The 25,243-nt window shown below is 40.6% G+C and overlaps 1 protein-coding gene across 50 annotated transcripts in view; it reads right to left on the reverse strand.

Annotated features, from left to right (window-relative positions):
• The window catches only part of plecb (plectin b), a 165,884-nt gene that overhangs the window by 1,178 nt on the left and 139,463 nt on the right, over positions 1-25,243 (reverse strand). For 46 of the 50 annotated variants that reach the window (XM_051075819.1, XM_051075818.1, XM_051075828.1 and 43 more), the window contains 27 exons: positions 24,939-25,054; positions 24,636-24,739; positions 23,719-23,838; positions 22,618-22,713; positions 22,378-22,505; positions 21,132-21,225; positions 20,582-20,736; positions 20,157-20,478; positions 19,980-20,057; positions 19,652-19,813; positions 19,418-19,522; positions 19,210-19,305; positions 18,982-19,107; positions 18,649-18,801; positions 18,384-18,538; positions 17,895-18,021; positions 17,597-17,780; positions 17,476-17,499; positions 16,692-16,849; positions 15,594-15,772; positions 15,379-15,517; positions 14,825-15,181; positions 14,657-14,740; positions 14,438-14,542; positions 14,176-14,274; positions 8,865-12,218; positions 154-7,229 (listed from right to left, as the gene is read on the reverse strand). In XM_051075819.1, coding sequence (XP_050931776.1) covers positions 1,071-7,229; positions 8,865-12,218; positions 14,176-14,274; positions 14,438-14,542; positions 14,657-14,740; positions 14,825-15,181; positions 15,379-15,517; positions 15,594-15,772; positions 16,692-16,849; positions 17,476-17,499; positions 17,597-17,780; positions 17,895-18,021; positions 18,384-18,538; positions 18,649-18,801; positions 18,982-19,107; positions 19,210-19,305; positions 19,418-19,522; positions 19,652-19,813; positions 19,980-20,057; positions 20,157-20,478; positions 20,582-20,736; positions 21,132-21,225; positions 22,378-22,505; positions 22,618-22,713; positions 23,719-23,838; positions 24,636-24,739; positions 24,939-25,054 — 12,979 coding nt within the window. In that variant the 3' untranslated portion in view covers positions 154-1,070. The remainder of the gene's footprint in view (positions 1-153; positions 7,230-8,864; positions 12,219-14,175; positions 14,275-14,437; positions 14,543-14,656; positions 14,741-14,824; positions 15,182-15,378; positions 15,518-15,593; positions 15,773-16,691; positions 16,850-17,475; positions 17,500-17,596; positions 17,781-17,894; positions 18,022-18,383; positions 18,539-18,648; positions 18,802-18,981; positions 19,108-19,209; positions 19,306-19,417; positions 19,523-19,651; positions 19,814-19,979; positions 20,058-20,156; positions 20,479-20,581; positions 20,737-21,131; positions 21,226-22,377; positions 22,506-22,617; positions 22,714-23,718; positions 23,839-24,635; positions 24,740-24,938; positions 25,055-25,243) is intronic. The other 4 variants (XM_018683223.2, XM_051075787.1, XM_018683267.2 and 1 more) reach the window with 2 other exon arrangements.

Genomic DNA, 25,243 nt, shown 5'->3' on the forward strand with positions numbered 1-25,243 from the left:
GTTCACTGGCATTGGTACTACCGTGGTATTGTTGGATAGGGAAAAATGGAATAAAGAAATTACATAATCTAGGTATGTCAAAATCAAATAAAGAAAATTGACAACAAAACAAACATAAGAAAATAAAAAACAAAAAAACTAATTTCAACTTACAAGAACCAAAATAACAGGAGGCAGGTCTGTATGGGAGACCAGGATCAAGTCTGACATCGTCTTGGGATTTATCAGGAACACTTGATTGATGGTGAATATGAAGAATCCAAAACTTGCAGTGTGTAAAACAATGATGTAATGAACTCAAAGAAAGCAAAGTCCACTGAATGTAAATGAGTACATAGTAATGACATATGTGAAACTGGTTTTAGAACAGTCTGCATAATTTTAATTCTGGCACCTCTCTGTTGTGTTATATTCTTGTAGTGTCTCATTTTGTAGTGTCTAACAAGGGTAATTTTTTTACTGGGTATATATATAACATTTAACATACAAACAAAAAATCTGTCCATACTCTATACAAACATTCAGAAATTTGAAGGCATCTATGTATTTTAGAATCTGTTAAAAACATTAGAACTATGTTGACATACAGTATCTCATTACATAGTACTGTTGCAAAAAAGATAAAAAATAGACAAATATTCTTGACTTTCAAAGAAAACAAGGAATACTGGAAAAAATATTTTTGTTTGACATACATACATTATATATTAGTTTCAGAAAGCACAAGTATACAACTTTTTAACGTGTAAAATGAAAACTATGAAGTCACTTAAAAAACTGATGAAATTTCATGCTTTGAAAAATATAAACTGAATTTGTAATCATTATGTAAGCAAATTACTATTGTATATATCTAGCAATGCTTGGTTATGTCTCCATTTGAGGCACAGGTTTAGACATCTGCTATATATGAAAAAATCAATAGCCAATAATGACCACATGCAGGGCAGAATAAATAAATTATATTTTCTTTGTTAATGTAACTATTTTTTCCTGTGAGAAATGCAACTATAAAGTGCATTAGTATTGTTGGTTCTTAGTAACAAGTTGTTAGAAAGAAAACTAGCTAATTAGAATCTGCGGCTGTAGCCAGTTGAAGAGGATGTGTAGGAGGAGGAAGAGAAGTTCATGCTGAAGCCTGAGCCTGCATCAAAGCTGCCCCTCCTCGAGCCTGAACGGGATCCGGTCCTCGAGCCAGTTCGGGAACCGTAAGCAGATCCAGAGCCACTGACATTGTAGGGACTGTAGAGGCCTTTGCTGGATTGTGAGGAGGCCTCCAGAAGCCTTAGGCTAGATCCTTCTTCAACCATACTTCTGTCCATGGCATCTTTGAAGGATATTTTCAGTTTGGTTTTTGGACATGTTAGGTATTTAGAATAAGCACTGACATCTCTCAGTTTCTGGGCAGTGCGGGCATCAATTGTGCCCTTTCTGATGGATTCATCAATGGACACTCTGCCCTCAACATCAGGCTCAATAAGTCCACCAGTCAGATATTGGACCTCAAGGAAACGCTGTCCAGCTTCATAATATAACCAGCCTTTCTTTAGGGCCTGGGAGGCAGACATCTTCACTTTAGTTCTGGGGTCTTCAAATCCATTGAATGCTTTTTGAGCCAGGTTGAGACGATCAACCATGATTTTATCCACAAGACCTTTTTCTGTAGCATCAGTGACTGACAATCTCTCTCCTGTTGTGGGGTCAATTATTCCTCCTGTGCATGCCTGGGCCTCCAACAGTCTTTGGCCTGTGATATTGTCTACCAGGTTTCGGTGCATAGCCTCAGTGACAGACACTTTCTCCAGTGTATCTATGTCCAATATTCCAGCTATGGGGCCAGTCTCCTCAGTTGGGTCATTCCATATGACTGCAGGTGGTTTAATAGAGGGTATGGGGCTCATGGAAGAGGAGTAGGTGGAACCAGTGGTGGAACCAAAGGAGGATGATCGTGAACGGAAGCCTCCCATGTTTCCAGAAAGCATGTCAGCAAATTCTGTGATGGCCAGGTTTCCAGCACGGTATGTATCAAGAGCATTCTGGTCAATGAGGCCACGTGCAAGAGCATCATCAACATCATACTGTCTCCCTGATCTCCTGTCAATGATGATGGATTTCACAGTACCATCAGAAGAAGTCATTGTGATCTCTTCCCATTCACACTCTTGCTCAGCAAGCTCCAAGTAGGTTTGATGGTCAATAAGTCCCTTCCTGTAGGCCTCGTACACAGTCATTTCTTTGCCTGTCTCTGGGTCTACAATGACAACTCTGCGTTTACGAACTGAGGATTTGGAGGAGGTCTTCCTTTCCCGCTTCTTTTCTTTCAATAGCAAAAGCACCAAGTTGGTGTCAGGATCAGTGATGCACCTCTCCATGAGCTGGAGGTAGGTTAAGTTTTCCTCAGTGTTGGGATCAAAGAAACCTTTGGTGTCATCAGATGGATCTGTCAGGATCTCATTCATTTCCTCATCAAAGAAGCCACGTTTGTAGGCCACCTCAACTGGCAGACGGTGACTTTCCTCTGGGTCAATGATTCCACCAGTGGCAATCTGAGCTTCCAGGAGACGGATACCATGATCTTTGAGGATGAGCCCCTTTTTCATTGCCTGAAACAGGGAAATTGTCTTGCCTGAATAAGGATCTCTATACCCTGTCACTGCACGCTCAGCAGAGAGAAGCTTGTCTTTGAATTCTGGACCCACAATTCCCATTCTCACTGCTTCATTGACAGTCAGTTTGAGGTTTTTGATTGGATCAATGACATAGCCTGTGGCTGCCTGTGCCTCAAGGAGCTCAAATGCAGTGCCTGGCCTTATCATGTTCTTCTTCATGGCCTGGTAAATTGATAGACGTTCCTTTGTGGACTCCAAAAACACACCAGCAATACAGCTTGTGCCCTCAAGGTACCTTGATAGTGTTTGACTGACCTCCTCCACTGAAATGAGACCTTCATTCAGTTGAGTGACTGTTTGCTGGTCAATAATTTGTGAGCTGATAAGCTCCTCCATTGTGATCTGTTTCCTCAGGCCCTTGAATGTCAGCCTCTTGTCGCCCAGGGAGAGGAGGCGCAATCCACCATCTAACTTGCATCTCTTGAGCAGCTGTGCATATGATACTTTCTCATCACTGACAGGGTCAGTGAACCCTTTAACATCACCAGTCAGTCTCTCGTTGGTTTCCTTGTTGATGTAGCCTCTTTGTATGGCGATGTCTGCTGGCAGGTGGAACTGAAATTCAGGATCAATGATACCACCAGTGGCAGTTTGTGCCTCTAACATTTTCAGAGCATAATCCTCTGGAACAAGATCCTTTTTCATGGCCTGGAAAAGAGATATGATTTTTCCACTGTATGGATCTTTGTATCCTGTGACTGCTCTTTCAGCTGACAGAAGTTTATCATGGATCTCAGGGCCAACAACACCCTTACGAACAGCTTCATCAACAGTGAGTGTCTCATTCTTTATTGGATCAACAATGAACCCTGTAGCAGCTTGGGCCTCTAGGAAGCTGAGGGCTATTTCTGGTTTAATAAAACCTCTCTTCATTGCTTGGTATATGCTTAACTTGGAGCTTGAGTCAGTTGTGACCCCTGCAACACAGCCTGTGCCATAGAGATACTGTTTCACACTGGTCATCTCCATTATGTCATGGATATTCCTCTTGCCCTGTTTAAGTAGATTGTATGTCTCCAAGTCAATGATGCGGGCATTGTAGAGCTCCTCAATAGTTATTCTTCTCCTTATAGTCTTATATGACAGTGGACTGTCATTTCTAATGATCTCTCTCTGCTCCATTATCTCAATAATAATGATGATCATCCTTTCTTTTGTGATTTTACCAGAGCGATATTCATCCATGAGCCTCTGTCTCTCTGCTTCTGGAAGCAAATTTGAGTTCATGACATCCCAGAGGTTCATTGGTTTATCAGCAAGGCCCTCAATTGGAATGTCAATCTGGGTGTTGGTCAGGTCACTCTGTGTTTGTTCCTCTGTGTAGAGGTATGTTTTCTCCACCACAGTTGGAGACTGAGGTTTGGAGAGTGGGAGGATGAACAGGCCTGTCTCTGGATCCCGTTGACATTTGTTTTTAAGCTGTCTGTAGGTTACTTTCTCATCACTTTCTGGGTCTGAGAAAGCCTTGTTATCATCAGATAGTTCAGACAGGGTCTTAGCAATTTCTTTGCTAAAAATATTCTTCTGATATGCAGTGTCTTCTGGAACACGGTGGCTGTTTACAGGATCAATAATTCCTCCACTAACCATCTGTGCCTCTAACAGTGGCATGGCGTGCTCTTTCAGGATAAGATCTTTTTGCACTGCTTCAAAGAGGGAGATTTTGTTGCCTGTGAATGGATCTTTATAGCCAGTGACAGCTTTTTCTGCAGAGAGGAGTTTCTCATGTAGCTCTGGACCAACAAGGCCTGACTTCACTGCCTCATCTACTGACAAGCACTGGTTCCTCACTGGATCTACGATGAACCCAGTGGCAGCCTGGGCCTCCAGAAGTGAAAGGCCTGTGTTGTGTCTAAGGAGCTTTTTCTTCATTGCCTGATAAATACTTATTTTCTCTTTTGTTGGTTCCAGGTAGATGCCAGCGATGCTATCAGATCCCTGGAGGTATTTATTGACATTGGGATTCTCACTGACTTGTTTAGGTGTTGTTTTGCCTTGCTGAAGGAGCTCATAGGTTGGTTTGTCAATGATTTTGGAATCATACAGAGAACCTGCTGGGACAGGGGCTCTGAGTCCCTTAAAGCTGGACTGCTCTCGATTCTTGGCCTCTTTCTCATCTATGATTGTGATAACAATCTTGATGATCTTTTCAATTGTAATCTTTCCAGACCTAAACTGTCTGAGTAGGTCTAGCCTGTGTTCCTCAGTGAGATATTCAGAGTTGATGATTTCCCAGATTGTCATCTTCCTGCCCTTAAATGGTCCAGAGTCAAGCTCCACAGTTGCCTGAGTCATAGCCTCTTTTGTTTGGGCTTCAGTGTATGTAAGCTCCTCCTTTGCATTAATTGCTTCGTCAGAAAGAGGAAGAAGCTGGAGACCAGTTTTCTTATCAGTGACACATCTCTCGAAAAGCTGTGAGTATGTGACATTTTCTTTTGTGTTTGGGTCAAAGAAGCATTTAGTTTCATCAGTGGGGCTGCTCAGAACCTGTTTCATTTCATCATCAAAATAATCTCTCTTGCAGGCTACATCATGTGGAATGCGATGGCTCTTTACTGGATCAATGATGCCACCAGTGGTCATTTGAGCATCAAGCAGTCTGATTCCTTGTTCTTTTGGTATGAGATCTTTTTTCATTGCCTGAAACAGAGATACAGTCTTTCCAGTGTAGGGATCTTTATAACCTGTAACAGCTCTCTCTGCAGACAGGAGCTTTTCATGCAACTCAGGACCAACAACACCTGCTTTGACAGCTTCATCAACAGTGTATTTCTGATTATTAACAGGATCAACCATATATCCTGTTCCTGCTTGGGCTTCAAGCATAATCAAGGCATGACCTGGCCTCATCATGTCCTTCTTGATAGCTTGATAGAAGGACATTGTCTCCTTGGATGAGTCAATAACTACACCTGCAATCGAGTTGGTACCCTTCAGTGCTTTATGGACAGGCTCCATTTCAGACACCTCTTTGACTGTCTTATTGCCCTTGTGTAATTTATTGTAAAGGTCTTTATCAATGATTTTGGATTCCAGGAGCTCAGTGGCAGGGACAGGTGCTCTCAGACCATCAAAGGTAATTTCTTTCTTCTTCTCTTTCTCCTCTGCCACAGTAATCACAATCTTAATGATTTTTTCAATTGTGATTTTGCCTGTCTTGTATTGACGGAGAAGATCCTTCTTCTGGTCCTCAGTGAAGTACTCAGAATTGATTATTTCCCAAATAGTGACAGTCTTTCCCTTGAATCTTCCAAATGGCACAGACACAGTTGTTTTGCTAAACACATCCTTGGTCTCCTCCTCTGTGTAAATACTTGAGCACTGAGCAGCTTTATCTGTGATTGGCAGGAGCAGCAGACCTGTGTCAGGGTCAGTGGTGCATCTCGTCATTAGTTCAGAATATGTCAAAGGTTCCTGAGTGCTGGGGTCAAAGTATCCCTTTGTGTCATCTGATGGGTTCTCCATAATCTTATTCATTTCTGCATCATATTGTCCCTGTTTGTAGGCTGTTTCATTGGGTACACGGTGACTATTGATAGGGTCGACGATGCCACCAGTTGCAAGCTGAGCCTCAAGCACTCTGATGGCGTGATCATGCTCCATGAGACCCTTCTTCATAGCTTCAAAGACAGAGATCTTCCCACCAGTGTATGGATCTTTGTAGCCTACAACAGCCCTCTCGGCTGAAAGCATTTTGTTGTGCAGTTCAGGGCCAATCAAGCCTTCCTTGACAGCCTCATTAACAGAAAGTTTCTGATTCTTAATAGGGTCTAACATGTAACCTGTGGCTGCCTGGGCTTCAAGAAGGATAAGAGCTGTGCCTGGAGTAATCTTCTTGTCTTTTGAGGCTTGATAGATTGACATTTTTTGATTAGATGGTGTCAAAACACCAGCAATGCAGTTCTTTCCTTTAAGAATTCTTCTGAGATTTTCAGTTTCACCAAGCTCTTGCACAGTGGTTTTGCCATTTTTCAGCTTATCAAAGTCCTTCTTCGGTAAAAGACCGATGTCATGAAGTCTGCTTGCAGGTACCTTATCACGGATGCCATCAAAAGACAATGGATCTGGTCTCTTCTCCACACTGTCCACTACATCACCAGCACTTTGGCCATTGTAAACTGTACTTGTTGTCTCAACCATTGTTACAATATCTCTGGTGTGTTGGTCTTTCTGTGCTTCCTCAAGCTGCTGCAGCTTCTCGCGCAGTTTCTGGTTCTCTTCTGCAAGAATCCTTTCCTGCTCTAGTCTCTTCTTTTCTAACTCTTGCATTTCTTTTTGCTTGTTAAGCATCTCTTTCTCAGCTTCTTTCTGCTTATTTAGGGCTGCATCCATGGTAGCCTGCAGTTTCTTCTTCTCCTCCTCCATCTGCTGTTTCTGGCGTTCCTGTTCATCTTTGAGAGCCTTGGCCTTTTTGACTTCTTCTTCAAACTGGTTTTCCAGCTTCTTTTTCTCATCTTCAATTAGCTTCTCTTTCTTGAGCAACATTTCCTTTTCTGTCAGGAATGTCTGCTGGAGCACTGTCTTCTCATGTTCTATTTGTTTCTGCTGTGCATCAGCAATCTGGTAGAAATAACAAGAAAAAACACAAGTTACAACAGGTTGAGGCACATATTAATTTCATTACATATCTTCTAGATATTTATTACATATTTATATTGTTTAATTTGTAACAACCACAATTTACACAATGCACTCTGCTTATGCACACGGAGATAAAATATTCACTGACTTAAGTTGTATATCTGCTTTTTTGCTATTTATTTAATTTATTACCTTATTTTTTTTAAATAAATGTACTCTCTTTTAGAATTCTTGTTTGCAAGATTCAAGATAAAACATTGTATTGCTGTAATTAGTAAAGTGTAAAGTATTGACTGTTTTTACAGGACAGATAATTGCACAAATTTAATTCCTTTTTGTGACATTCATTTTGATAAAAACATAGCCTGTTTTCAGTAACCTTCCTGGAATTAATAATCACTTTTGACTTGTGTGTGTAATGTATATGTAATGATACACACATTTAAACCTCTTCACGCAAAAAAAAAAAAAAAAAAAAAAAAAAAAAAAATTATAAAAGTAAAATCAAAATGACCATGGTACTATGGTACTATACTGCTATCACTTGGAGTTGACTGTACAACCTCATATAATCTACAAAACTGGGTAATGCAAGTCCAAAATAATAAATTCCTATTTATTGCTTGTCAAGTGGTCACACTAGTCACACTCAAACCATTTTGTAAACTGGCAGTGAAATTGAAATATATTCCAGTGACTGTGGATACTATAAAATTAACTACACTCTGTTATCAACTATGCTGAATGCTGTTTGCCATAATGCTGTTTTGGTGGCTCTCACTTTTTCTTCTCACTTCTTTTTTGTGTTATTTGTGTAAAATCTTATTTCAAGTGTAAGCTGCACAGCTATACCTGATACATTTTTTTTATTTTAAATAGCAGGGGAAATTTTATAAATGCATGGTGTAAAAGGCATAATGTCCTTCCTTTACACAGACCCTAGGAAGGAACCTATTTATATAGTGAAACATTAAAGGAATACTCCTTCCTCTGTATATTGTAATTATAAAAGGACATAAGGGCATGCCTTTTGTGCCATAATGGTGCATGTCATTGTGATGTCAGAGGGAGAGTGGGCAAGCTCAGTACATTTTTTTTTTTGCATGTTCACATAGATGGCACAGTTGTGCCAGGTACAGTATTCACAATGAATACTGGGAATTTTAAGAAATAGGAACTTGGATTGTAGGTAGAAAAAAAAAACAAAAACAAAACTTTTTCTTAGACAAGGTGTATTTTTCTTTTGTATGACTTTTGACTAAATTGCAAATGGAATATCATACTTTTATGCACTTTAACCTGATTTCAAGTAATGTAAGTAATATGTGTTTATTTCGTAGCTATGCTGCAAATGAGATTTGAAACTGAAAGAAATATGAAGCATGTCTTAAAATGGGACAACATTCCGGGAAATGCAGGGACATTCAGGATGTGATTTGCATGAGCACAGTGCACTGTAAAAAACTAAAATCATAAATCAAATCAAAGATATGGTTTCATGATTAATGTAATCAGAGAAAGGGACAGAGGAAATTTAGGAAACAAGTGTGTTAGTTTTCAGATAGAATTAACAATGACATAAGCTGCTCTGTTATGCCATTTTTGACACAATACCTCTTTAGACTTATTTTGAAGTTCTTCAGCCTCCTTTTTCAGTCTAGCCTTCTCCTTCTCTAGGTCTGCGATAGCTTTGCGTAAATCATCAGCCTCTTTGCTGGTATTAAGTCGCTCGACTTCCAGTTTTTCCACTACTGTCATTTTTTCTTGGGTGGCTATTTCAGTCTCATGAAGACGAGCAGCAATTGTATCAGCTTGTTTCTTGAATTTTTTAGCCTCCTCTTCAGCTTTGGCCTGGGCTTCACTGAGCTGAGAGACCTGAAGCTTGAGTTTTTCAGCTTCAGCTATGATCTCCAATTGTCTTTTCCTCTCTGCTTCAAGTGATTTCTGGTACTCCTCTGTTTCCTCCTCCAGACGCTGTTGCATAAGTTGTTTATCCTCCAGCAGCTTTTGTGCCTGCTCCTGAGCCAAGTCCTTCTGCCTTTGGAGCATCTCTGCCTCAGCTCTAAATCTAGATGCCTCTTGTATGGCCTGCATTTTCTCTTTGAGCATTTTATCTGCAAGAGCTCGCTGCTGATTGAGGTCATCTTCTGCAATCTGTCTCAAGCGTGCAGCCTCTTGGGCTTCTACACTAAGTCTAGCAGCATCCTCTGCAAGCTTTTTCATGTTTTCAGCCTCTTCTGCTAGAAACTTTTGTGTGTTATCTTTGTCTTTCTTGATGAGGCGCTGATTTTCCTCCTCAATTCTGATTTTCAGTTTGAGTAGTTCCTCCATCTGAACCTTGACTTTGAACAGCTCTTCCTCCACTTGGGCCCTTTGTTTAACAGCATCATCAACCTCATCCTTCAAGCGCTGCAGCTCTTCATCCAGGACAAATTTCTGTTTATCAGTTTCATCAAGCTTAAGTTTAACCTTTGTGAGTTCTTGCTCTACTTGGAACTTCTGTTTTAATGTTTGCTCTGCCAGTTTTTTGTGTTTTGCCATTTCAGCATCAGCTTGTTGCTTCTGCTTGAGTGCTGCAGCCTCTGCTTGAGCTCGTTTAGCAGCTTCAAATTCAGCCTCCTTCCTCAACCTCTCAGCATCCTCCTGAGCTTTGGCTTGGTTTGCAGCTTCTTGCTCAGCAGCTGCTTTTTGTCGTTCTGCATCCTCTGCTTGCTGACGGAGGAGAGCTGCCTCTCTCTCTGCCTTCTCCTTAGCAGCCTCTGCCTCTTTGGCAAGCTTCTTGGCTTTCTCATACTCTTCCTTAAGCTTCTTCTGCATGATGCTGTCTTCCTTCTGTTGAGCAAGGACACTTTGGACTTGCTGCTCAGCTGCATTGCATTTCAGGGCTGCTTGCTGGGCTGCAACAATCTGTCTTTCAGCTTCTTCATCAGCCTCATCTTTCTGCTTTCTGGCTTCTTCTGCTTTCTTTTTCAGACGATCCAGCTCTTCTTGGGCTGTCTTGCGTTGTCTGGCTGCCTCTTCCTCTGCAGCTGCAATCTTCTTAACCTTCTCCTCTGCTTCCCTTCTCCTCTTCTCCTCCTCAAGGGCAAGCTTCCTTAGTTTCTCTGCTTCCTCCTCTGCTCTGAGCTTGCTTTGTTGCGTTTCCTCTGCAATGTTTTTCAGTTTGTTCAGTTCCAGCTCCAGATCAAGTTTTCCTGAGGAAGCCTTTTCAAAGTTGAGCTTAAGAATTCTGATTTCTTCTTCGACAATCCGCCTCTGTTTGAGCGTGTCATCCACGATTGCCTTTTGCCTTTCCATTTCAGCGTCAGATGATTTCTTGAGTTGGACAATCTTCTCTTCAATCTCTTGCTTGTGCTGGTTGGCCTGGTCTTCAAGAGCTTTCCTCTGGTAAGCTTCATCCTCAGCTTGCCGCCGGAGTCTCTCATTTTCTGCCTCCTTTTCTTTCAGGGCAATTTCAGCCTCTGTTTTTAAACGAGTAGCCTCACTGATTGCAGCAAGCTTCTCTTTGAGAATCCTCTCAGCCTCTGCTCTCTGACGACCTGCCTCTTCCTCAGCAACTTGTCTCTGATGTTTGGCCTCCTCTGCAATGGCTCTAAGCTTGCTTGCCTCTTCAGCCAGGTCTCTCATCTTGGCGGCTTCAGCTTCAAGAAGTTGTTTACTCTTCTCTGTGTTGGACATGGTCTCCTTTTCCGCTTTAGACTTGAGCTGAATGAGTATGTCCATTTCGCTCCTAACTTTGGCCAGTTCATCCTCCAGCAGTTTCCTTTGTTGCTCAGCTGCGACAACTTCATTCTTTAGGCGATAAAGTTCATCTTCAAGGAGGGATCTCTGCTGTTCTGCGTTGTCAAAGTCTGCCCTGAGTCGAATCAGCTCCTGTTCTGCAGTGAGTTTCTGCTGAGCTGTGCTCTCAGCTACCTTTCTCTGCCTCTCAAGTTCTTTCTCTGCCATATCCTTTTGCTTCAGGGCTGACTCTTCAGCTTTGGCTCTTTTTTTAGCCTCACGCTCAGCCTCCTCCTTCTGTTTCTCAGCTTCTTCTTGAGCAAGGCTCTTTTTGTGAGCCTCTTCCTCAGCCTGAAGTCTTAGACGGAGGGCCTCATTAGCTTTCTGCCTCCATTTCTCAAGCTCTTTTTCTGCATCTTCCCTGGCATTTTCTGCATCTTCCTGCTGTTTCTTGAGATGTGCTGCTTCTTGTTGCAGCTGAAGGACAGCACCATGCTCCTGTTTGAGTGATTCCTCTAACTTTGAGGTTTTTTCCACAAAAGAGATGTGTTTGCTCTGGAGCTCAGCAGCTGCGCTCTTCTGGGCTGCCTCATGAGCAACCTTGATTTGTCTTTCCTTTTCAATCTCGGCTTGCTTCACTTGCCTTTCAGCCTCCTCAGCCTGCCTCCTGAGGTTGTCAAGGTCATCCAGGGCTTTTTGCTTTTGCTTTGCAGCTTCCTTCTCTGCCTCAGATTTGCGTTTGAGTTCCTCCTCTGCCATGCGCTTTTTCTGGGTCTCCTCATTGACTTGTTTGCGGAGCTTCTCAGCTTCCTCTTGGGCAGCCTTTCTGAGTTTCTCAGCCTCAGCTGCTCTATCACGAAGCTGCTTGAGCTCAGATTCTGCAGTTGACTTTTGTTTTACAGTTGTCTCAAGCTGGATCCTGATGAGGTGGATTTCCTCCTCAATCTTGGCTCTGCTTTGAAGAGCTTCATCCACCTGTTGACTTTTGTCCTTGATCTGCTGCTCTGAGATGTTTTTGAGCTCATGCAGTTCCGCCTGGATGTTATGTTTTTGTTTTTCTGCATCTACAGCAGCAACTTCTCTCCTGCTTACTTCTTCCTGCATTTTGAGCTTCAGCTCTTGAGCCTCTTTCTCAGCTTTAGCAATGGCCTTTGCGTGAGCTTCAGCTAACTGCTTCTGTTTGTCTAACTCAGCCTGCATCTCGGCCATTTTTTTCTGCTCTTCCGCTTTGAGTTTCTCTGCAGCTTTCTGCATTAGTGGAAGCAAATGGTAAAGAAAGGATTATAATCAAGCATGACAGGTTAAAGGTAACACTTTACATTAACTAGCTCAAAGCAGTGTGGATTAAAATTGTAATTACTATGGTAATCACAGCCTAATCACACTGGAATAAGAGCAATTTAATGTACTGTATTACCCTGGCAATGTTAATGTTAAAAAATTAGCTCAAAGATCAATCACTAGATGCAAATTAGATGCACAATCATAAAAGTGATGTTAAATTCACGATGCAATTAAAATAATTCATGACAAGAAAATTCAGAGGAAAAAAATGGATGATGGCAATGTATTAATTAATGTATGGAAACAAAATATCACTTCACAACACAGCAAGAAAATCATATGGCATGCAACTGTAGCTGTAGCACTAATATTCTAAAACTGTATGACAAATTACTCCAATTTCAGTCTACGATTTTACTTTAATGCTAAATTGCTTTTTGAAATATGTATTTCAATATTGTCAGCAATATTTTTTTTATTTTCCCACACATATTTATCTTATAATCAATATTCAAATATATGTTTGATGTAAACAAGTTCAATAGGCAGCTCTTTATGGTGAGCTTCTCTTGAAATCTCTTTTTTATGTTTACATATGTTGTTTACATAGACTGTGTGAAAAAACACAATTCATTCTTTTAAAGTAAAGACAATGCTACATGTTAAGAGTATTATTCACACCATTCACTTAGACTGTTTTTAATTTCATCCCATGCATTGGGGGTTCTTTAAATCACTATTTGCCACAAAATGGAATGAAAAGGAAAGGGAGAGTGAAGAATAACAGGTTCAGATGAAATCACTGCAAGTTAAGAAACCAGCCTATGACTACAATAAGCTTAGGAAGCACTGTAAATTGAGCTAAGTTTAAGACTATGCATGTACTATAAATGAGGACATTAGTGACTAGGAATAGCATAGATAGAGATAGTTGCAGTAATTCTATAAAAGGCTGCAGTGAAAACAAGAAAATATATATGCCATGGAAAGCCAAAATGCAGTTTGAGAGAGACACAGATGTTAGCGCGACAGAGAGAATGGAGAGTACAGTAGGTACCTGAAACACTGAATAATTTACCTCTTTAATGCTCAAACAAGTTAAGCATTCATCATGGCAAAGCACTGGCAAGCAGTTAAGAGAAGCAAAGAAACAAACAAAACATTAGGGTTAGCATATAAAGTAAAACTGTAAACCTGTGTTAATTTAGAAAAAAGGAGAGCTGAAGACCATGATAACCAGGCTGAACCACAGAGACCTAACTTTTATTTTAACCGTGGAACATAAAGTGGCCAGTGGGATAAGAAAGAAAAGGAAGGAAGGAAAATCAAAAGAAGTGAAAGAAAGAACCCCTTGTTTTAAATCTACAATGACACAATACACACAATGAATGGAAATGGAGTTGCTATTGTATGTATGAACATACACTCTGTTGTATTTATTAATTCTAGTTTTAGACATCATGAGTCATGATCTCCATGAGGCTTCAAACTGAATAATCTACTTTTGAGCATTTACGTCAATGTATGTAATGTTCACAGTCAAACCTCATGCATCATATTTGTTTGTAATAATTATTTAGTTTTTTTTTATGATTGTTTTGGAAATCTTAGGTTTTCATATGATCACTACTGTCAGCAATATAATATATAAATATGCTCCATTATATATTTGTTCAGCTACAGCATGCCAATGTTTCATGCATAACCAGTGCAAAGGAACTATTTGTCACCCGTACATTAACATAAAGTGTGTGAGTGTGTGCGTGCGTGTCTGACACACAGAGAAAAGTGTGTGCGTGCAGGCATGCGTTTTGGTGATTGGCCAGTAAAGTCGTTTGTTGGTTGGTTGATTATTTGGTTGGTTGGTTAGGTTAATGTTAGAAATTAGTTTGTTTGGTATCCTCAGCCAGTTGTCACGCACCTCCTCGTCTTCCAAGCGGCGCTGCGTGTCAGTGATGAACTTGATGTACTGACTAGTCAGAGTCATCAGCTCGCTGTACCTGGTCCTCAGTGTTACATACTGATGCAGGAAGAAACAAACAGCACTTAGAAATGTTTAACTGTCAGTTTAATGCATGCAGTATGACTTGTACAGATTTACCAATTAACAGTGATGTTATCCTTTATCCAAATATCCAGTATTTTTTAAAAACTTTAACCAATATGGTTTTGAAGAAACATACCTCCTGAATAATGTTGTCAGAAGCAGAATCCAGTTTGGTTTTCTTCAAGGGAGAGGCAAGAGGCTCCACCTGAGCTTTGTAAGCCACCAGCTGGAGTTCATAGTCCTATTTGATGAAAAAAAAAAAACATACATCAGGTTTGCTAGACACTTTTTTCCAAATGCTCCAAATTGCAATGATTACAATAATTAATGAAATCTTGTGTTATTTATTACTCACCTTGATAGTATCAATATATGCTTTAGCATATTTTTGACACTCATCAACTTTGTCTTTGTTCTTCTCAATCTCCTCCAGCAGTTTCTGTTTTGAAAAAGAGTTCAAATAAGAGTTAAACTTACTAGTTTCATGTAAAAACAATAAAAAGAAAGCTCAAACACAATATACCTTCTCTTGGGCAAGCTGCTCTTTCAGAGTTTTGCTGTCGGTGATGGGCACAGCCTGGATCTTCTCCTGCCTCTGCTTGGCGTCGGCGATCCAGCGGATCAGCCAATCATAGCTATCGCGGTAGTAGCCTAGCTGGCGACCAAGCTGCTCCAGCTCCCGCTGGCGAAGGTCAATCTGCGTGAACACGGCCTTCCAGCGGTCCTGAAGACTAGACAGGAGCTGGCGGTAGTGGTCCAGCTCAACGTCACGCTCGCTGTGCACACGAGACATCTTGTCACTCACAGCAGAGGCTTTCTTCAGCTCTTCCTCCAAGGAATCAAACACCGGCTGCTCACCCTCAGCCTCAGCCCGCATTTTCTGCAAGTTTTAAACAAAATGAAAAGCCGGTCAGCAGAGAGCAAGCATGGTCAAATTCATCAGGGAACACTAGGCTGAATTATCATGAAAGGGAAGAGTATTTATGTTTTCATATACAATCACTTTATAAATTCCCCACAAATGGAATTTAAATTTTTGACAACTGAGACTTGGTGAAGGAATCATGTGCTGTCTACCTTCAGTTTTGTTCTGTAAGTCTCTACTTCCTTGACATCATTGGGCACAGTGTGAACCTCACGCAGACAGTCCTCATACTGCTTGAGAACTCCCTCAGCACCCTGTGTGTTACGGATGACCATTTCCACAGTCTTCAGCCTGGGACAAGAAACATTACATAAATACAGGGGTATGATATAGATATATATATAAGTATAAGTGGCTGGAGACTCACTTATCAAGATAACAGGTGGAGAGCATGTAGGCATGATCCATCTTCTGCACAGTGAGGTCAAGCTCTGATCGAAGCACAGGAGTTGAGGCAGACGGCTGAGGGGAGGCCAAGACTTCTTTTGTCTTCACAGATACCTTATCAAGGTCCTTCTTCAGGCCCTCAAGCTCCACTTGGACTTTCTGTATAACAGAGGTGGACAAGAGTTAACAATATGTAAGGAAGCAAAACGTCATTGAGATTTAACATTTCAAAAAAACCTACTGAAAACAGTCCAGAACAGATTCCAAAGAAATTACTTCAGATGTGCTGGAAAAAGTAGCCAGCAGGCTTGCAGTCTTTGCAACTCTCACTGAACATCATACAAATTCAAGACCTTGAAGCGATTGCAATTCTCTGCTGTATTTTCACAGTTCAAACCTACATGGATTGCAGCTCATACTCCACTTCTTCAACATGAAAAGATATTCCCTTCTTTACCTCTTTACTGTTATTCATTCTGCACCCTGCTACACGGATCGTGGTACAATGTGATTATAGACAGTGATCACCCCTTGTCAACTACACAATTATTAGATTTTTTTTTAATTCATCTTTTTTTTTTTAAAGTCTTTGTTTCTTTGTTGTGAGGGGATCTGTTTTGCCTCAGGGATCAGTGGGGACATACGAATCATGATATGGGTGTGTTTCACTCCAAAGATGTTGGTTCATTAGGCTTACAGTAAATGAAAACCAGTCTAGTTCATGATAATTACATAACATCATAAGACACTAAATATGAGCAGACAATAACCACATTATGTGACAGTAGTCTGCAGCGTATTTTGCATCTCTTCTTAAATTGAGACACATCTCTTGCAAAGACGTTAGCACCACTTGCTTCCACTTCATTCTCACAAAGCTAACAGGAATACGAGGCTGTAGGCAGATTCCTGCCAAGTCCAGTGTAGTGGGACAAAGTATAAACCATAGTGTAGGGGGCGGCAGAGGCACTCCTGCCTCTGATGGTCTTTTTTTTTAAAGCAATTATACTGATGTCTCAAAATGTAAAAGACATGGATATGATTTTTAAATGTAATGAGTACAGTATGAGTGCAGTACCTTCTGCTCTGTTGTCTTCTGAACACATTCCTTCAGAGGCTCCTTCTCCATAGGTTTACGTATGCGAGCCACAGTCCGAGCCTCACAATCCTCTATATGCAGACGCAGGTCCTTGAGCTCAGAGATGTAGTTCTTGCACAGAGACTCATCCTGTTGACCTGTGTAGTAGAATATGTATTTGTTAAGAACAAGAATAGGTGAGTTTAAAGGATAAAATAATTTTTATGAAGTGGAAAGCCAAAATGCAGACATTCTGAATAGACAGAAAATAACTGTTGAGATTAAAGTTTTTTTTACATGGCACAGTATAATGTCATGTTTACAATTTAATATTATTGTGTAATTAGGACATGTTAGACTTCTGTGAACATTTTCACATTCTCAGTCCACTGTTCCACTGCAGTGCATGTAAGCACAATCGCACATGCAGTTCTTCATGTGTTATATCTCAAACACACGCAGCTCCATACAGTATACACTACATTCATAGTATACAGTATAGAGCAAGTATTTTCTACCTAAGTAATCACAATGTTATGTGATATGCCTGCAAGACAAAAAGCGTAACATACTGTAGCCTAACACACAACATATGAGTTCTACTTGGTGCAGAGCTGCAAACAAAAAGGGGGAAAAAAGCAACCTGTGAACCAGAACAACATGCAGTCACACAGGACTGAATCTAAACACTATTGGTTTTATTCAAAAATCTCATCCAAGGCTTAAAAGCGTGTACACACACTAGCTTGGTGAGCTTAGCTTAAACTAGCTTTACATCACTCACCTTTGAGCTTAACAACCCTTAGTCCTGAAAGGTGAATTGACAACATACACTTGTAGTATATTCCCTTGACATATCCATGAATAATCAACTCTAATTTATTCTTATGAAAAAATATTTTTACCTTTCTCCATGGAGCGAAGCAGGTTGTCGAAATGCTGGGTTGACTTGGTGTAGTCCTCCTCGATCTGCATGCGGTCGTCTGGGCCAAAGAGCTGTGAGTCCTGGCTGTCACGCATGAAGTCCTGGTAGTGGAGCTCCAGGTTCCTCATCATCAGCCTATATTCCTCTGGTTTCATGGTTTTCAGCTGCACAAAAGAGAAGAACAAACAGGGAGGGATAATGAAGCATGACTTGAATGGAATTCCAATGAGGGTAAATGGTCAACTTGCAGATTTGAATTTAATGGTGTTAATACCCACCATGGTGATGTTCCAGGATCGTATCTGTGTGAAGTCTCTCATCAGGTACTGCCATGAAAGCAGACTCTTCATGTCTATGTGGAGCATCTGCCACATGGACACCATCTGCTGATGACCTGCATCCAGACTGGAAAAGAACAGGAACACAAAGAGTGTAAAAATTAAGAAACAAAGAGTTAATCAGAACTGATGCCATAGAATTTATTAGGCACGTAGCAGATATTGGATTAATGAATACAGTGCAGAAAAGGGCCTTCTTTAATTGCTTACCAATTAGGTATGTGGAGCATTGTCTCTGAAGCCTTGAGTTGTCTCTATCATAATTCCTTACTGCTATATTACTAAAGCTACAAGCAAACCTACAGTGGTGATATTCTGGTAGTTGGGAGACTACAAGAGTCAGTTAGTAGCTGGACTGTATGATGTACTGTTCATATACACAGCTGTCACACAGGTGCCTTATGTTGTTTTGTTTCATTATATTCTCACCTGGACACACTGTCCACAGCCTCCTTGTTGACTGGAGGTACAATGAAGCAGACAGAGGGCACCACTGCCTCATGTCCAGAGCGGTTCAGGACCTTCCACTTGAAAGGCTGGGAGTTGTTGAGGAGAGCACACTCATCTCCTTTATGGACAGTAATCTGAAACAGAACACAAGATTGATAGGTAAACACACTGAAGAGGACACACTCAGGCTTACAAGTAAGACCTCTCTGGGCTGTGAATGATTATGAATCACTAAGGTTCTTACCTCCTGTTGCTTGAAGTCACAGACAGCCTGAATGGGCAGTTTGCCTTTGATGGAGGTGGTGGGGTTACGTGGTTTCAGCTGGATAATGGCCTTGGCTCTTTTGTTCAGGCCGGTCACCATGGTCTTGAACTCATTCAGCTGTTCCTTCTCCTCCTGTTGAAAAGAAGTGAAGTCAGACTAGATTAGAATAAAATAATTGAAACATTTCTAATGTTACATTTAAACATGAACAGTACAACATTTTGGTTATACATTTTCTTATGAAATACAAAACTCTGGCAGTACATATGGTCATGCACATGTACATTTAAACGTATGTAAAAATGCACTTACCACAGCATCCTGCAGCAGATCCTCAAGGCGCGTGGCTGTTGTAGTGCGATCGCAGCTGTATTTCTTTTTCATGTTCTCTTGCATTTTCTTCATCTTGTCCTGAGCCTCTTTTACATCGGCAAAGAACTGCAAGAATGAGGAACACAGAATTTGACTCTCTGTTCTGTGGATGTTGATGGACAATTGAAATTCCACTGATTTATTTAAAGTAATGTTACTGCTCCTTACCTGGTAGTAGGCTGTGTTTTCTTTGAGATGAGCCTCAATACAGCAGCACAGCTGGAGGATCCAGCTCCACTGAGTCTGCAGGGCAGCTGTGAAGGCCTGGTATGGACAAAGAAGATATGATGATGGTGGATTAGTTGAAGACTCACTCAGTAGCTTTTATAATGTATGTGGATTTTTACTGTTCAGTAACGTTTACTTGATTAATTACCTCAATTGTCTTCTTGCCAGGATGTCCATCCCTCACAAGTTTGTCTCCCATGGCCTGGATATCGTTGACCTTCTTCTCCCTCAGCTCCAGCTCTCGCATAAGACCCTGACAAATCCAAATGGAAAAGTTAATTACAATCTTGGGAAGAAAATCATGTATACATTGAATGAATTTATCAAAACATTTTACACAAAATCTAAAAGGCAGGGATTTGAGAAAGAAATCTAAACGCACAGAGTAGTTGTCTTTCTTAGCGGTCATATTGGTGTTTCTGTCACTCCAGTCAAAGTTGACCTCCTCTTCTTCTTTGTCATTTAACCACATCAGTTCCTTAGTGGCAGCACTGACAAAAGCATGGAGTGAATCCAAGTTCCTCAGGCGGGACTTGGAAGAGTTCTGGAAGAAAGCAAAAATCAAGATACCAAGAGTTGTTTAAAAAATAAGCATTTCAATAGCTACTGTACACCTACAACCTAAAGCATTTACATTCTGTGCAGAGAAAAGTTACACAAAAATCTAAATATTAGCCCTGGAGAAATGTTTGAAATCCAAAAATACATACCAGTAGTTTGCCATACTGAAGGTCCAGTTTACCCAGGTACTCTCTGTATGTGCCTTTGCTGACAGGAGACAGCTGGTTCTGAAGAGGAAAAAAATGCGACAAAAATTACTTTTAAAATCAGCAACCCAACCTTGGACAATGTGTAATCCTTTCCAGTGGTTCTAGTAAAGGTGCTACCTCATCAGCCTTGGCCCGTTCAATCTTGGATCGGAAGTCCTCCACAGTCTGGTGCAGGCCTCTGTGGCTGCCCAGCTGGGATTCTACAGTCGGCAGATCAGATCCCCACTCAGCCTCTTCAATGCGGCGCTGATTCTCCTCCACCCAGGCAAGCAAGTCTTGGACGTAGCGCAGAGTCACATCATCCAACTCAGGCCGCATCTTCATGGTTGTCTGCTGGGAGCTCTGCGTCACGTTGACCTGGCCAATTGTCACAGCAGACTTCAGGCGAAGGTTGTAATCACTGCGCAAGTTCACCAGGCGCTCGTGGAGGCGATAAACCCTGTAGACATTAAAAACACATCTTAATCTATGGTCTTCATTGCTTGACAAACATCCTTGAGTTGCTTTGTAACAAACATGAATGTAATACAGATAACACCCACTTGCGGTACATCTGTTCACCCTGAGGGTGGCGCCCATCCTTAAGTAACTGTACATCATTGAAGAGCAGGCGAATCATGTTGTCTGCCTTGTCCAGCTCCCTCTCCACTTCTGCTGTGTGCTGAGCTGGTTTCCCTGCATTCAGCAGACGAATGTCCTGAAGGAATGAAAGCCAATAAAAACATGAATATTCATCTACTTTTCAAATGCCACCAAAATTAGAAAGGAAAATACAGGTTTTTAACAGTGACTGATACATAAGCACAGGATACTGGAGATTTTTGTGGATTTTTTTTATTTTTTATTTTTCTGGAATGACATTCCTAAATGTCTTATTGGAATGAGATTTGTAGTGAGTTTGCGTTAAACAAAATGGTGTAAAAGAGGCTTAAAAAGTCTGGACTGTGAAAAAGTCTGGTGTCTGGTATGCATCCTGATGCCAGCAGCACGTAGCCTAACAAGTGATGTATGACCATCTTCTGGATTCACTGAAACGTTATGAACTCATATTAAACTATAGTATTTCTAATGTTAGACCTGAATAGGACTCACCGTCTGCAGCAGGGTCTCCAAGTGGCTGAGTGACTCATCACACAACCCAGACTCCATCTGGACTTTACTGACAATCCTCTGGAGCCTTTCAAGTCTGGATCAGATAAAAATAAAATAGAATCATGATACTTTTCAAGACATAAAATATACAGAGAACACACCAGTTAATACCCCCTTGACAGGACTAAAAACAACTTACTCAACCTCATTACATTTTAAACTAGCAGAAGCTAACGCTCACAACATGTCGGTCAAAAAACTTACGGCCACCTGCGCTGCAGCAAAAACTCCAATTTATGAGGGTCAGTGACAAATGCCATATCTCAACTCTATAGAGATTAAAGTACCAGCTACTAGACCGTTGGTTCTTCTCACACTCCCATTGTGTCGAAGGAAAACACTCACATAGATGCTCAGAGTGGGTCAGGGTTTTCTGACAAAGATGTCTAGTCTGCCCATTCAGTCATTCCACATCTCAGAACCATAAACAAGGCAATTAGATGACCAGCCAATCTCGTGACACGAACCATCCCATTTTCCAGGCATGATGTAACACTATCTTAAATACATAGAAAATTGACAATGTCTCATCTTATTTCATCAAACCTAATTATATCTTTTTTTTTTTTTGTCCGATTATGAGGGAAACGTGTATCTTGTTTTGTTACAAGCCGGCTCACAAAACAATAAGAAGTACGCCCTTTCATCAGAATGTTTGGCTATCACCTACCAAAGTAGGAAAATCAAGCAAGGGGGCTCGATAACATTAGCTACCTCACTGTCCCTCTTTTTTTTCCCTTAATGCTGTTCAAAAGCCAAATATCATGATGATGAGGCTTTGTAGCTCCTGTTGCAGAAACCTAGGTCAGCACTGTCCTATCTTCAATGAGCTAACATTAGCTTACCATAACTTCTAAAGCAACAATATTCTGTAACGTGAAATAAAATATTATGACAGAATGAATGTTATTAGAATCAGAATGTGGTGCCATTACTATCTATACATACAATATGTACTTCATTTGTATCTTTTTTTGTGACATAGTGTAAATTTATGTTCTGTATTCATTAGCACTGCTATGTTAGTAAACAGGGATCTACTAGAACAATGCATTGCCTGACTAATTTGTATCTGCACTGTTTTCATCTTTTTACTACTAGTTGGTTGGAAGAGACTAGTATAATTGACATTTTGATCACAATAAACATTTATATTATTACATAGATAATCCACCACTGTCCTGACCTCTCAAATTCTATTCTCAGCAGTCGCTCTCTCTCAAGGATGGCGACATGGAGTCGACCCCACTCTTTCTCCACATCAATGGGATGGTAACCTGGAGGGACCTTCACCTGACCAGCATGCACAGCACTCTGTGGGCAGGTAGAAGGTACAATGCATAAGTCACTATGCATAGATAAGTCATTATGAATAGTAAACAATAGAATGCATAGTAATATTTAACACAACATTTGGTATGCTTGCCTCAAAGGACTGGTAGATGTGTTTAGACCGGTTCTTGTCGGACTCTTTCACTGGCAGCTCTGTCTCTTTGAACTTCAAGAACTGGCGCCACAGAAGCTAAAGAAAAAATACACAAGATGAATATTTCATATTGGCAATGTATATATTACTTTTGTGTTCATTTGATGCTTTATAAATAGGTTAGTTAAAGAGTTTTCTTATTTTTTTCTGAAAGTGTTTTTTGTTTTTGTTTTTCTAAAACAGAAAAAACTCAACATCAGCCCCTGAGGTGCACTCAGTGAAATCCTGGCTTTGCTTGTAAAATGGACTCATAATTATGCTGCAATTTTAGTTTCAAGTTTTGCATGTACATCACTCTGAGTTAAATCAGTGTGGAATCCTAATTTCCTAAATAGGATAAGTCCATTCAAGTAACAAATCACGCTGCAGTTCTAATGGCCTGCATACAGTGAGGTAGCATCCTCTGAAAGCATCATTCATGCATTCCCATGACTGGTGTTAATTAAATTGAACTGATAATGAGTCAAATAACTTCACTGCACATATTACCACAGGCCAAAATGTTACTCACTCTCTCACTGGACTTTGCTTTGTTAGGTGTTTTACAGAAGCACACCCAAAACCATCTGTGCTGCTGATAATTTCACTTCAAAGACAAATAAGAAAAATACTTAAGTCACGCTATGCTTTTGTTCTGTAGCACTGACAGGGAGTGGCAAAGTGGTGATTCCCTTGAGGATTATGTCCAACATTATGTGCCTTTTGGCTGCATTTTCCCAGCAGCAGCACTGCCCCACCTACACTGCAACAATGTCTGGGAGTACAGTTTCTTGTATCTGCCCACAGCCAGACATTATGTAAGCGTAGTCTTTGATCCAACAATGGATGGCCACCAAAAAAGCTTTTTTGCAATATTTATATTGCTATAACGTGCACACAGTTTTTCATTAGTCTTTTTTTTGTAATAACATAAATTTTTTTTTTTTTTCTGCACTGTGCAGTATTGCTCAACTGCAATAACAACAACAACAATATCCATAAACAAAGACGATCTCAGGCCTAGAGGCATAATATCCACATATCATCAGCATATCAACTCACCTCTATCTCCTCATAGCTGCCAGGGAACTTCCTTTCCTCAAAGATCATGACATGGTGGCGGATCCACTGGAGCAGAAGAGTTACCAGCTCATAGTACTCCTGCCAGCGCAGCTCCAGCTCCTGCAGCCAACACAGCAGAAAAAATAGCTTGGAGGTTAAGAACAACAGACAGGAAGACTCTTATTCTCCTGCGTCTCCATGTTCCGTCACTCACACACCACGCTAAATTCAATTAGGTAGCAACAATCCAGGTCTTGTGTGAATGGACAAGTAGGCAGGGAGCAGAGAAAGGAGTGATGAGTGGTGCAGTGGTAGAGGAGACAGTGGGAGAGCGAAGATAATGGTGGGAGACAAACAGACAAGCATATTTCTCCAGGTCTCTCAGACTGTGTGCAGATATTCACATATTTATGGACATTTATGAGAAATGATGTGAGATCAGAATTCACTTTTACATTAGTCCCATTTAAGATTAGGACTAGGATCAAAATGCAACTGGACAAATGTCCAAATGTGTCATTAGTCTGGTGAGCAAATATTTATTTTTATTTCTGTGAAATCTACTATACAGTATGTGTTACGTGAACAGATAATGTATAACATATGGGCCTATCCCTTTGGCTCCTGCAGTGTAAACACCACAGGTTCCTAATTTCCTGATACTTGGTTTCACAAGACTTCTATTTGTCTTTGAACATTTGGTAGGATTGAAAAACACTCCACAAAAAAAGCTTATTTTATAAGCAGAGTCACAAGCCACTTCAGTTTTGATTAAATCTAATCAAGCATTCAATCAGATCCAATTAGAGCAAACATTTATTTTACCCTGAAGCACACTATTTATAGGATTTTTTAAAACTATTATTATGGATTTGTGCTGCAACTAAGATTCATGGCATAAAACATGTTATGCTTACATTAGCTCTGATGCCATCATGTGCATCAGCCCGAGGCATGGCATCATACAAGGATGATACGTAAGTGATGATGGACTTCTCATCAGGGTGAGGGACATCAACATCTGAAAGGATAAAGTGAAATTGTATTATATGTCATTGTATTACATGTCATTCATTATTTCATGTTGCAAATGAATAACAGTCAGTAGCTTGTAGAAATATTGTAACTTAACACACCAAAAAATATTGACTTAGACTATTATCAGTATTAATGAACAACCCTGGTGTGTCAACTTAATACTGATTTTGGGCCAGTCTTACCCTCGGGGTCCAGAAGGCGTGTCACTCCCAGGTCTCTCTCAGCCACACTGAAGGCCTGTTCCAGGTTCTCCACGTTGGTCTGTCGGTAAACTTTGCCCATGTCGACGAGTCTGGGACTAGAGGAACACAAAAATGGACGTGTAAGTTCACCTTGGCCGTCTATATTCTACAGTGGAAGGGCATACATTTCCTTGAAAAGTACCCACTTTTGAACACTGCCACTGCACATCTGATAGTCATACATGTATACTCAATTATAATGAATAATATTAGCTATAATGTAGCTGATATTATTCAACAGTGAA

The sequence above is a fragment of the Lates calcarifer genome, linkage group LG15 (genome assembly GCF_001640805.2).
Source record: "Lates calcarifer isolate ASB-BC8 linkage group LG15, TLL_Latcal_v3, whole genome shotgun sequence".
NCBI classification, from domain to species: domain Eukaryota; kingdom Metazoa; phylum Chordata; class Actinopteri; family Centropomidae; genus Lates; species Lates calcarifer.